We start from the raw sequence: 13,174 nt of genomic DNA on the forward strand, positions 1-13,174 counted from the left end.
GCTCTCCATATCAGAATCCACACTCTTCTGTATCATGATAACTTCCAGAGACTCCAGCCACTAGCCTCTCAACGTACTTACACAAGCCATCGTAAGCATCTAGTTCGCTGCCTCTTATCAGCCATTTGTATATTCATGCTGTGTATTCATTCAAAATGTGCGAGAGCCTGGAGTATGCTTATGTGATTCGCGTCGCGTCTGATGCGCATGGTATGTTAGACCACGAGCCCTTGGTCGGTCCACCCTGTCGAAGAAGAGCCTTGCGAAGGAGTGTGCGAGACTGCATCCGCTGGATACTACCATGTCTCTTGCTCTCTCATTCTTGTTTATCTATTCTCTCCTGACAAAACGCACTTCTTGGACCACTCGATTGTAGTAAAGACGTACTAACGGCTGTCAGTGAGAATTTACTGCAAAGCTCTTAAACCATATTCATTTCCCTCCAGTCGTCCTTGCACCCTCAGGGGCTGCACCGTTATTACAGATACTTTTGGGATCGTTGTCCATGACGGTAGCAGTTATCCCTCGCAGCATAGATTCAATGGTTTGAGATGTGTATCTGCCCGAGCGAGGCCATACGAGGCATGCACGGCTGAACGTTCACACGTTCGAGTACGGGATATCCAATGTTCTAGCTTGTAATTCTGCTGTCTTTATCTTCACTCTGAACTTATATTCAATCCCTGTGGGCGCCATGCGCGCTCTTGTCTCGCCTGCCTATTTTTTCTCTTGGTCAGCTCTCTTTCCCCTCCCCTTTATCGTATCTCGTATCCATTCGTTCTATGGATCGCCTTACAGCCCTAGTCGGTTCCGTGTCTCTTCTTTCGTGAAGATCTTACTCAAACACAACTTCAAATTCATCTTAGAGGCGCGCAATCGCTGGTGTCGCGAGTCTTGCATGATGCCGTGTACCTCGACGGGTTGACTGTCTTCCTAATGGACCGCGTAGCGGATGTATAACTTCTAGGACGTGTACGGAGGAAGGTACATGAGATGTACAGAGGAAGGTATAGTGCTTGTTCGCTAGTATAAGGTAGGTCTTGGAGGCAGAGGTTGAGCTGGGGCACTGAGAACAATGGCTATTTGACTGGGCTTGGTACGGTTGTAGCTGATGTCTGGCAAGCGCGTTTGCAGAAGGCTCGTTGTTCGGTATATCTATTAGTTGGCTTCGCGTAGAACTAAATACATCTAGAACTGTTATTCCTTCTCTTTCTTTGCCTGCGCCACTGCGCGCGCCACTTGCTTATCTCTTACACTATGTGACAGTCCCTGTATAGACCTTTCTTGCTGTGGAGAACTTCGTTGGCGAGTGGAACCAGTTTGTGATCTTCCATATTTTAGACTCTGATACTCCTCATACTACTCCTGTTGTTAAGACTATGTTGATAGGATATCTTTCTCTTGCGCTTGATAGCCAGCTCTTTCTTTTACTTGTCTCGCCAGTGGGAGGCCAGTCCCCGCGAAGGCCAGATGCTTGTGACGAGCATTGAGTATGCAGGAACGATGGCTGAGACTCTGCTACATCTCTTGAATCAAGTGCCCTTGCCGTCTGAAGAGTTTGTCTCTCTCTCGAGGCTCTCAACTGTGCATTCTCCTTGTGCGTTGGTATTATGATTCTATTGCACCAGTCTGGACCTATTGAGCCTTTTTTTTCTTTTCACACACGGCTATTATCTCTTACCTCTCTATTTTTGTGTCCGTAAGGTAGTGTATTCCTTTTGGAAATTCGGTGACGACGACCAGAAAGACGATGAGCTGGAGTTCTTCGCCTGGTAGGAGGAGAGGGTATTTGTAGGACTAGGAGAGTAAGGACTGATAATTGAATTTACTGCGTACAATTGCTGTAATTGCAGTTAGGCATTCTTTGTGGTGAGATTGCAGTCCGGACTCTGCTGCTGTTCCCCTTGTCCAGTACTTTGACACAAATCGCAAGTCTTGGCAAAAACAGGAGTTTGCCCAGTCACGCAAAACATTCCCACACCCGTTTTCTCAAGAAACTGGGCATTAGTTTGGTCCCAGATACCGCATCATACCAAAAGGCTTATATACGACCGTCTAGCTACGTGGTATACTAAGCAGATATACCAGCAACTACACCCAGCTATGATGGCAACCTACGTCAAACCCGCTCTCTAGAATCTCTGGTATTCCCTAATTTTTCTCGTACAGATACATACAACATAGATTCCAGGAGCACACCAAGAAAAACTTATCTCAATGTAGACATACGCTTTCACTGGATGTCTGAGACTCCAGCCATTCGCACATTCTACGTCCAACGCAATAATGAACCTATCTAAGGTCCAAGTAGATTGATTCATGATTTAGATTCTGCGCGTTACCGTCTCTGAGTGCAAGCTTTGCTCAACCTACGGCCTGTTCTCCGGCAACCGTTAGAGGAGGTAGTATGATTGTCTACTAATATTTAGAACTCTTATGGCCACTTGGAGCTATCCTGGTCTCAATGAGATAAGTGCCTTCTATCAATCTACTGGGTCTGCGTTCTGACTGAGTCACAGGATTCCAGCCCTATAGTGTACTTCAATTGCGTCTCGATGACCACTGCCGCCCATCTACCTTCCTTCCAGGGCGAACGAATACAAATATCCAGCACAATCAAGATAAATATACAAAGAAGTGGAAGACATGATATCTGACATCGACCGCCCTTCACAGAACTCTGCCGCCACAAGAACAGGGGATAGTAAAGTGTCAAATGAGGGCAAGCACTGAAAGCTAAATCGCTGGAGGCCTTTGTCAAGATACATTACGATATTAGCTGCTAGATAATCAATGGCGGTTTTGGGCAGCAGTGTATAACACATACTCAGATAATAGGTACTACGGTTCGGGTTGGAATCAGTCTATATTCTCGTACCTTGCATAGAATATCGCAATAGAAGTTCAAGGGTTGAGTCTCGTGTCTTGTGTCTCGTTCAGTTCATACATGGCTGCAGTGAGCTTTATGATTCATTTAACACACCAATGGTAACAATGTCGTATTTTGATGGTTTTGGTATTTGAGAATGGGTAGCACTTCGTCGGGACTGCCTTGCCTCTATAGAGGGCTATATTGAAAGTAATACTCACTAGTCGTGAGTTCTATACCTCTTCCATCTTTCTCAAGTGAGAGTGGTTCTGTCTGAATGAGCGGTTGTCTCTTGTCAAGGAAGGCAGTCTTGGAAGAGTTCTACCTAGCTCAGTGCCCTGTCTGTTGTAGGAACTGGGCCATACCAGCGCTTTTGTCTCTTCTTTCCGTCTGTATATATACCAGCTATGAGTTGCCTTGTCAGTCTTTCCCTCCATATGGAACTCTCATTGCCGGCCATGGAGCTGCAGTCAGATGCTCGGGCCAGTGCCCCTGAGTGCTACCTAAGGAGATGAATCAGCACTGAGCTAGGCTATCTGCTTTCAATGGCGGTCTGACAAGGGTATCGTGAAGCCTTGTGAATAGGCTCGTGCTATTCGAAAGCCTGTTTTGAGTCGTCTGACCTTGGTTAGCTCGATCATTTCGCCGCTCAATACCACGCTAGCCCGAGAGCTGTTCGCTTATAACATTTCATTTCCCGCCTGATCTCCATCTTTCTTCCATCCCACAACATCACCCTGTTTTTCAACCAGACTTTCTACCGCTCATCTCAAAAATCACACAAATCACGTTACAACCTTTTCACTATCACAATGGCACCAAAGAATGGCACCAAAGCAATCGATTGGAAAGATCCGGGTGCTGATGCTAAGGTGAGTTCAAGGAGGGCCTTGGATATCTCCATACCGTTTGGTTTGAACTTAAAATCTGACTGTGAACAGCTTCTCGCAGCTATCTTGATCTGCGCCGATCTCAAGATTACCAGTGAGCTTAAAGCGAAGATCAATGTCTTCCTCGGACTCGGTATGTCTCCATTGCTTGCTCACTTCACATCACCTACTCTTGATTTTCTCGCTATTTCATGACCCATACTAACAACTAGGTAGACCCAAAGTCTCAATCAATTGATCATCGCATCCGTGCGGTCAAGAAGTCTGCCGAAGTGCAAGATGATGCGAACGACAGCGAGGCTTCAGTGAAGCCCATCAAAGCAATCAAGAAGAGAGTTCCCCGCGATACCTCTGAGGAAGGTTTTCAGGCCCAGTCCCCACCCAACAAGATGCGCAACACTCGCTCTTACCTGAAGAGGGAGAGCAGTTCCGAGTACGAGTGATCTTTCGAGCTGGAGCAAGCTCCAAAGCTCTGTGAGCTTGGGAAGACGCCACTTCTTGTGCAGTCTGGGGGGTCAAAACCCGGGCTCAATATGGGAGACCCGAGGTTTCAACAGCAGTGGGAGTAGCTATTTTATATAGCTAGGAGTGCAAATGAATGGTTTCGCAAGTTGAAATGCTTTGAGATGTACACTTGCACCGAGTGAATACACTTTGTTTACTTTGTGAACCCGTATTGGTAAGCGTATTGCTGACCTGCATACAGACTAGGCTTTCCTTTATGGTCCTTTACATCAATGTATTAAACCCTCAACTACTGCGTTGGTCGTAGAATACGACTATTGAGTCACGAAAGCTGTAAAGTTCTCTTCTGCCATACTACAAAGCAGTACCGTGGGGTTTGTTCTCATAATTGCAGTAATGACCGAAGTCTGCGGGCTGTCATATTGATGTGGTATCACTCTTCCAAACGAGAAAGATGCGCCAATTCCTCTTATGCCACATCAGCTTTCTTTTGCTGGTATCCGATGCTTCTGATCTAACCTGAGCGGCACTTAGCCGGAGTAGTGAAAGGTCAGCTGGGTAGGAGATATCTTGGAGACATCTTGGAGACTGTGATAGACGTTAGTTGTACTTGTCGGGGCTGATTCCAAAGCCTTTGGCTGTGGTGGATGCTGTTGAGAAGATGATCAGCTCGATATCTGAGCCGTATAGACCGTACAAGAGTCGTCAGCGTGCGAGGAACCTGTAAATCAGGACGATATAAGCTGGATTAGGCTATTGTATCAGAGATTTCGATATTCGCAAGTCTTCATACACAGTTCATAAGTTGTAAATATTGTAATGAGCTCGGTGGTGACTGGTCTCGCCCTTGAGGTGATCTTCAGACATCAAGTAGACGGTGATTGGATCGCGTCAAAATTATCTTCAGAGATTCCTTCCTTTGCAAACAGCTTTATGATTGCAAAAGTTTGACTTCTGCTTCGCCAACTTCCACGATGACGCGTTTCGTCTCTAGAGGATAATCATGACCACGCCTCTAGCTAGCCATATTTCCAGGTTTTCTCGCCTGCTATGATGGCAGTATACAGACCCTGGTTCCTGTTGATGCGGTGCATAGAACTAATGAAATCAAAGTTCGGCGCCAGGGCAGAAGTGACTTTTCGGCCAAAGGTCAATCCCTTATTTTTCCGCCACTATCAACCACACAGTCCTCACTTACGAGAGCGATGGCTTTTTTTAAAGACCTTATCATAGTCTGGTGTCCCACTGATGTGATACCTTCTTGTTCTTGATGTCACTGACTCAGGACTACGGTGAAACATTTGTATCAAGGGTATATTTCTTTTGTCAACTTTGTCTCTTTCCCTGATTCTTCGATCGTATTCTTCTCAGACTTCTCCATTTCTCGCGTACCGATATTTAGATCCTAGACTTGGACGCCTCGTTAAATTCTCCAATACTAATATTACACGATCAGACCACCCGGGTATCATTCAACATGATCAGAATTGTAACAACACAAGTACATTCCCTTGCGAGACTTCTCCTTTGTACTGCTTTGCAAGCAATGAATTTTCATCGTCAAGTAGAACCATGCCCTTCGAATTGTAGAACGAGCATGGAAAACATTCAAGTATCGACCTCGTTTTCAACTTAAGATGAATTGATCTCAAGTTAAAGTGGCCAAGGAAAATGTATTATGCAACTCCATTACAATAAATTCTGCTATGTACATTTCTCCCATACCTGGAGCATGATGAACAAAATAATACCGAATTATTCCCTACTTGATTTCTGTCCGCTTGTGATTCTACATCGCCTGTGCCCATGATGGGAGGTCTAGAAGCTTAGCTGGCATTGTTCTCCGTCTTGATTGGGGAAGTCGAAGTCACGTGTCGTACTCACGCGCGCTGTTATTATGTACTTCGTATTTGATGACAAGATGGATAGCGAGGGACGCTGGGGTGCGAACACTACAGAAACTTTAAATAACCCGCTCGCCCACTGCTCGTTGAGCTAACCAAAGCAGGAAACTCAAACCCTGCCGCTTTGAGTATGGCACGCTCGATCCGGTCCACACTTAAGTTCTAGTGTACTGTAGACATACGCCACTTCTGATGTTGGTACCCATCGATGCCAAATATGTTATAGGCAGGCTCGTAATAGTAGAGTATGCATTGAGATCACGTACGTACTCATGACCTGCATCGAAGCTAGAGGCGAACGCTACTTGTATTATTCGTTGCACACTTGCGGTACAGATTAAAAAGAACTTCCCATATGCTGCATGGCTGCGTCTATTCTCTATATACCGTAGGGAAACCGTGGACCACCGACAGAGAAATTCTAGGCACAATACTTGAGGCATAAGGAGCGAATTTATCAGAAAACGGAGACTCCTTCCTTGCAAACAATGGGTCCCTCTGCTGGCTGTACCAGCTCGGTGATCATTGCCGCAACTTCTTCGAGCCGACCGAGAACAACTTTATTGCCCTCTATGAAAGAAAAGCACTTATATTGAACTTGTGTCTTCGAGCAAAATTCTTTGACCAACACTTGTAAGCTTCGCAAGTTGTGCCTCGGAACGCGAGGGAACAAGTGGTGCACGGCCTGGAATTGCAAGCCGCCATGCAGCCAATCCAACCATTCTGGGCATTCAACATCCATGGTAGTTCGCAACTGATGCTGAGGGAATGACTCGATGGGTCCAAGATTCGAAGTCGGCATCCCCCAGTGGCTTAGGGTGATCTGAACGTGTAGCAACATGGTAGACGCATGTGAGATAACAACGAAACCAATGCGTGTCGGCCAGTCAGGTAGGGTACACCAGACAAGACCATAACCGAAGATCGTCCAGTAGCACAGCATGAAAGCGATCTCGAGAGCGTCTACCCAAGGTTGTGCGCGCTGACTGCCGATCAAAAGATACCACCAGGATAGTGCGTACAGGTTGAACCGCGCAAGTGCCATTACTGGATAGTACGTCCATTTTTGCCATGCTACGAGTCGATCTGCAGCAGCGTCCCAAGTAAACTCGGAGCCGTAAAAGGTACTTATGATTGACTTGAAGTAAGTTGGGGATGTGGAGAACAGAGGTACGTTTTGTAGATCAGGATCGTGCTCCTACAAACGTGAATAAGAGATCCAGGGCTAGTTTCAAGCGCAAACTTACAGGCATATTCGTGACCAAGTGATGCACGTTGTGGGACTGCTTCCACCAGCCTATGGAGAGCCCGCAGCAAAAATCCGCAACGAAGGTTCCAATCAACGTGTCCGAGACCAGGTTTCCTGTGATACCTCGGTGTCCAGCATCATGAGCGACAAACATTATCTGGTGCTTCGAGGCAGTCAGTAATGTTCTCCTAGCAGGATCTTAAGATTGACACACCCAGAACATGCCCAGAAAGACTGAGGAGACCAAATAGTGCTCCTTAATCAAGAAGAACAGAAAGGCGCCAAAGAGAGCGGCATAGCGGATTCCCTCCTTCGCGTACTCAGAATATCGGCAGACGTAGAAGCCATCCTTTCGAATCCGTTCGTGTAAGGTCTCGTACTCTGCGCATATTGCTCGCTGTGTTTCGTCATCAACAGCCGGATAAGCCTGCACCTGGGCTATGGTCTCTCTTTCTTCTATCGCCGCGATCTTTGTGTTTCGATTGCAGTCGGAGGGGTTCAGAGGCTTCTACTAAGGTTAGCAAATTGACGCCTTCGTACTTGACGAAAGGTGTTACCCAAGTCGTTCAATCGTAGGAAAATGTAAAAGCAAGGATCTTACGCTCGCGTAGCCGGTACATGCTATACTGTCGCCGAATTTCTCACTACCATCCGAGATGAGTAGCTCTTCTTTCTGTATGTCTCTCACGTATTGCCCTCCTTGCGTTGGGGGGACGATGTTAACCCAGGGCTTTTCAAGTCTACCTATACGGAAGGGTTTCATGAGAAGTCGCGTACGGTGATTGTGGTAACTGCGCGGTTTCAGTATGGAATGACACAATCGATGTATAAAGACACGGCTTGTGAGCTTGTTCACTCATTCAGTAAACAGTCTTCTCACACAGACATGCGCGACCGTGAGAGCTTCTCGGGTGAAATTTGACATACGCATTGATCTCGCAAGTTGCGTCTCTTCCAACCATATGCAGAATAACGAGCTTTCCACCCGGGTGCTGGTCGAGCCAACTGTCAAGTCGTAAGACGTAGCCATCGTAAATGACAATTTGTTGCCCGACTGAAATAAGGTCTTTGATCTGTCCTGCGGAAAAGAAAATAGAGCGACTCATCAATGCGGCTGCCTGGAAGTTAGTTATCGAGGTCAGAGACCGATCTGATTTGAGAATGGATTCCTGAGCGATGTGAGGTATTTTTGAGGTGGAGAGGTTGAAGAGTGTGAAGAGCGGACATATAATACAGAAGGTGTATGCAAGGGATGTTGTACAAAGGCATGCGCACAGATACAGAAGGCACGCAGGCGGTTGTAAATGAACCTTTGAGCTCGCCAAGGCCCAATTGCAGTATGGTGAACGGCATAAAGTGAACAGAGGGCAAAAGATTGCAGGTAACAGCGGGCGTTTGATGGGCGGCAGTCGAAATGCGCAACATCTGCCAAGTGTTGTCGTAGCTCATAGCTCTTGGCATGATGGGGAGGCTCTTTTGCCATCCATGGATCTGTGCAAAGGGAAAGGGGACGACGTCTATGTCACCAGTAACCAGTCTAGCTATAAGCAGCCCGGGGCCCTGCTTTTACTGTGGGTTTGCCCTCCACATTTGAAGGATCCTACCTATCGTCGTCCACTTGCAAGTCGCACGCGTGCTAGCACGAGCGATATGACTTGCCTCTTCTATGCAGGGGATTGGTTCTAGGCCCGAGGCGCAGCGGTAGACGGCGACGCACGCGTGCGACGGTGCAACGCGTTTCATGGAATTGTTGAATTTCCGTAGCTTCTCGCCGGGCCGTAGAACCTATCAGATTCAGCCCATTCCGACCGATGCAGAGCATTCGCCGGCCCGTGGCGTAGATTTGCAGCTCGGTTACATGTGTCCTCGGGACTTGAAGAGAAACTACGTGCCGTAGTGAAAGAATGTAGTGGAAATGGGCTGTCTGATCCTGCTAAGGGCGGGAACATTCCCCGCACGTCTTCGCCCTTCCTAAATGGCGGGGAGAAAAATGGTCAGAAGATGGAGAAGGCTTGCAATGATGACAGAATCGAGGTTAATGTAAGTCGTGGGGATGCGCACATTGATTACATTAGATGAACATGGAACAATAAAAGTGCGCGGCCGTGAGAAATCCGTACGCCCGGAATAGACTCCGCCCGGACCCTTTCTTTCAGTCACGAATGGGAACCTTCAAAACCCACCGGCGCAGGAGCATAACTGTCATCCGGCTGTCATCGCGCGGCCCGAAGAAGTATGACATCATATCCGCGCTCATCTCTTGGGGTGTGCGCGTGTCAGCCGTATTTAGTCACGCGATACCGTGATACGCAATAGATTAATGCACAAAGCATACTGAGCTTTACTTTAGACACTACAGCTGCTATCTCACAGTACACTCGGGCAACTGCACTTTAAGCATATCAAGACCCTGATATCACGCCATTTTCAACTTCTCGGATCTACTACGCCTCGTATTTGCTCGGTAGGGCTCGGATGCATGATCCGCAATGAGCCGGAATAGTTTTATTACTCTATTATATCCACGCACCGAGACATATACGTGGTAAATACTACACAAGAATATGTGTCTATCTACTGGTTCTCTATATTCATTCCCCCGGTTCTCATGGCCCAAGTTTGCGTCTCGGGTTCCGTCGGCTATTAATACAGACTTGTCATCATCTTGAACAGAAAATCCATTAGAATGTTGGTGTTTCAACCTCGTGATATCGTGGATGCGACAAAATAGATTGTATTGTTGGAAATATCCCGCAATAGTGCCGACTGCCGTACAAATCGCCGAACGAGCCTGAGTGGATCCACAACTGAAACGTGTGCGGGTAAGGGTCCATTGAAATTAAGCCGCAGAATACTACATAAATCATGAAGCGCAAAGTGCCGAGAACTCTGGAGATTCAGGTCATCACCTTCAAGATCATCATATTATACTTACATCGTAGGGTAGACATGAGGCTTCTTCATAAATTTACCAGCATCGTCGGAGATTTATTCATCGGATGAGGCATAACGAAAGCCTAGCTTGGTTAAACCATAAGAGTGCGGCGACGTCTATTGACAGCACCAAGGATCTCTATAGAATATTGCGCCCTCCAAGAAGATCAATCCTAAAAGGGTTACAAGCTACACAGATGTCAAGGTATCCGTGTGAAATGACATACAAAGAGTCGAGAGAACCACTGAGACATACAGAAACTGTCTTGAATTTGAACGAATCACTTCGCGCTGTCGTCAATGAGCAGACTGTACCTGTGAGCTGATCTTATCAGGCTTCACTCCATCAAGACCCTGGCTTAATTTGCATTCAAGCGAATCCGACGGACGTGAGGTCCAGAACGCATCACCATCGACACTTGCCGCACTTTCAATGAAAATCCTCAGAATGTATCCTGGTAACAGAACGCTCTTTGGTAGCTAACGGATGAGACATAGCATTTCTAGTGTCCTTGACACAGGCATGGGAAAAAACAAATTCCTCCATAGTGACATAAATCTGCAGAGTATGACCTATTTTTGGCAGTCTTGTATAGACGACTTCTGCAAAGATCTAACATTTTCTACGTCTAGCCACGCGAATACATAAAAGAGCCGAAAGATAAACCACTTACTGGGGTGGAGCGATGTCTTTGTTCCTTACACAACGCGAGACCCATATCAACATCCTTTAGATCTGGGCATTATTTCATTAGCATAATACCCACAAGTCTAAGATTCGAATTTCAACAACATGAGTAAATTTTCCATGGCTAGTGCTATCGTTTAAGTTGTTAACACCCAATAACTCTTATAAACACGAGACTAACAATTCTCGGATGTGCATAGATCGATTACTTTCTGACGTTTCAATCTCACCTCTTTTTCTATCTGTCTAAATCAGATCTGCAGCGACATTGCTAACATGAAACACACCCCCTACTCCAACAATCCAAATTCCATTCTTCTCAAACACCAAATTGACCGCCAGATTCGGAGCCTTCATTCTAATGCTTCCAATTGTAAGTCCTGTTTCCGGGTCAATTACGTCTACCGTCTCCCGCGCGCCCACAAACAGATACCCCTCCTTACTCGCATGAATACCATCATAGTACCAGGCAAGCGGCTCGTTCAATAACCTCTTGTTCTCTAGCACAGGAAGTTTCTTGCCTGTCTTCTTAGAGACAGAAAAATCGTACGAATATAGACTACGCTGCGCGTATGGATCGAGACGCGTTGGTCGACTCCCAGATACACCTGTTTCCTGCATGTATATCGTCTTGCCATCAGGCGAAATTGTCACACCATTCGTATTTCCAGTGCTTGGATCTGTCCCATGTAGGACTTTCGGGCGGAGGGTTGTCCCATTGATGAAATACGTCTGTGGGCGTGTTGGGGGCGCATATGGAGTGACGGCTTTCCCATACCCAGATTTGCTGTCAGTGAAGTAAAAGTTTCCTTCGGGGTCCATGGCAATGTCATTCAGCGCCCCAAATGGTTGCTCATAGTAGTGATTCAGTAGTGAAGTCTTGACCCAGGTTTGAGGGTCGATGACGGCAAGTTCAGCGGGTGCATCAAGGTTCCCGGCAACGCCACCGTCGTTCACGACGTAGAGTTTGCCGTCGCGTGCGTGGCACCCGTGATGGTTAATCAGAGGTGGGGTGGTCATGATGTTGCGCAGAGTGTTGGTCCTGGTATCGAGGAGGTATTGCAATGTGTGTACACCATTATCACCTCCTGGCGGGCCCCATTCTGTGAAGAATAGTTCACCGTTAGGGGTTAGACATGGGCCTTCGTGATTGATCTGGGACATCTCTTGGACATGTTCAAGAGACACACCTGGACCGATCAAGTCGAAGAATGCTTCATCATATGCGATGAACTCGGTCTCGTTAAGCTGCGCGTTCCTATGATTTGATGTTGGTAGGGATAAAGGGCATACTGGATGGTATAACTCACAATGCATTGAGAGAATCTTCGGACGCTTGCGTATCCCATGGTGCCTGGAACGCAGTTCTGTTGAAGTGCCACGGTAAGGAGCGAAATTCAGGTGTCTCATATGTTAGCCAAGCCCATGTTGAGTTTTGGGGGCTAAAATTAGGAGGAAGTAACTTCAAGTATCTTGATCCCGCGATGACAGTGCATGCATGCGCGCATAACATTAATATGACTCGCATCCTCATGGATCTTGTACTCTGGTTTGGCAATCAAATCATGTAGACATTTCCGGCTTCGTGCGCTCTTTATATGTTTTGGGAATTTTCCAAGAAGCCTTTCATTAGTTTGGTCTTCGGCCTAGTTAGGCGACACGCCTCGGGAAGATCCCGTAGGTTGCCTTGTCCGTTGATGTAGCAGATGCTATTACTCCTGACCCACATTTATGTTCAGCCATTTTCTTCCATATTTGCTATAATATAATATGTTTATATAAATCAATCTCTATTCTTTTAATAGCTCATCTTTTTTTTTTCTTAGCTAGATCAATATTTAAAGACTAGAACACAGTTAAGGATCTGATCTTCTTGGCTTACTCGATTAGTCTATGTACTACTTGGTAAAGTATAGGCACTTATATCAGCGTATAGGAAATGAAAAAAGAGCGAGCGTGAGCATTAATGAGTGGTAAGAGTGATAGAATCAAGGTAACCAACGGATCCGGTCTTTGTTATCAGTCAGCCTCGTGGCCTACTTCTGTGTGTTTACATCCGGCGTAACCTTCGGTTACATCGCATGTGATCCTCTCCAACGCACTGGTATCTTTCGTGTCTCATTTATTTCAGGTACCGACATCTCATTGTCTAATACGGAAGTATACGGTATTAGC

The 13,174-nt window shown here is 46.5% G+C and overlaps 2 protein-coding genes across 2 annotated transcripts; both read right to left on the reverse strand.

Moving 5' to 3' along the window:
- Window positions 1–6,579: 6,579 nt before the first annotated feature.
- Window positions 6,580–8,629, reverse strand: EJ05DRAFT_360447 (fatty acid/sphingolipid desaturase). The gene is made up of 5 exons (XM_033741059.1): window positions 8,305–8,629; window positions 7,979–8,168; window positions 7,592–7,885; window positions 7,376–7,540; window positions 6,580–7,326 (listed from the first exon to the last, which is right to left on the reverse strand). Exons 1-5 carry the CDS (start codon window positions 8,481–8,483, stop codon window positions 6,586–6,588), a joined length of 1,569 nt encoding a protein of 522 aa, XP_033601100.1. The 5' UTR covers window positions 8,484–8,629; the 3' UTR covers window positions 6,580–6,585.
- A 2,487-nt stretch (window positions 8,630–11,116) lies between these two features.
- Window positions 11,117–12,592, reverse strand: EJ05DRAFT_475961 (AkeP protein; the record flags this gene model as incomplete). Its single annotated transcript, XM_033743928.1, has 2 exons — window positions 12,310–12,592; window positions 11,117–12,257 (listed from the first exon to the last, which is right to left on the reverse strand). Coding segments are annotated over exons 1-2 (1,210 nt in total), but the record flags the coding sequence as incomplete, so codon positions are not given.
- Between the last annotated feature and the right edge of the window lie 582 nt (window positions 12,593–13,174).

The sequence above is a fragment of the Pseudovirgaria hyperparasitica genome (assembly GCF_010093815.1).
Source record: "Pseudovirgaria hyperparasitica strain CBS 121739 unplaced genomic scaffold EJ05scaffold_7, whole genome shotgun sequence".
In the NCBI taxonomy this organism is placed as follows: Eukaryota; Fungi; Ascomycota; class Dothideomycetes; order Acrospermales; family Acrospermaceae; genus Pseudovirgaria; species Pseudovirgaria hyperparasitica.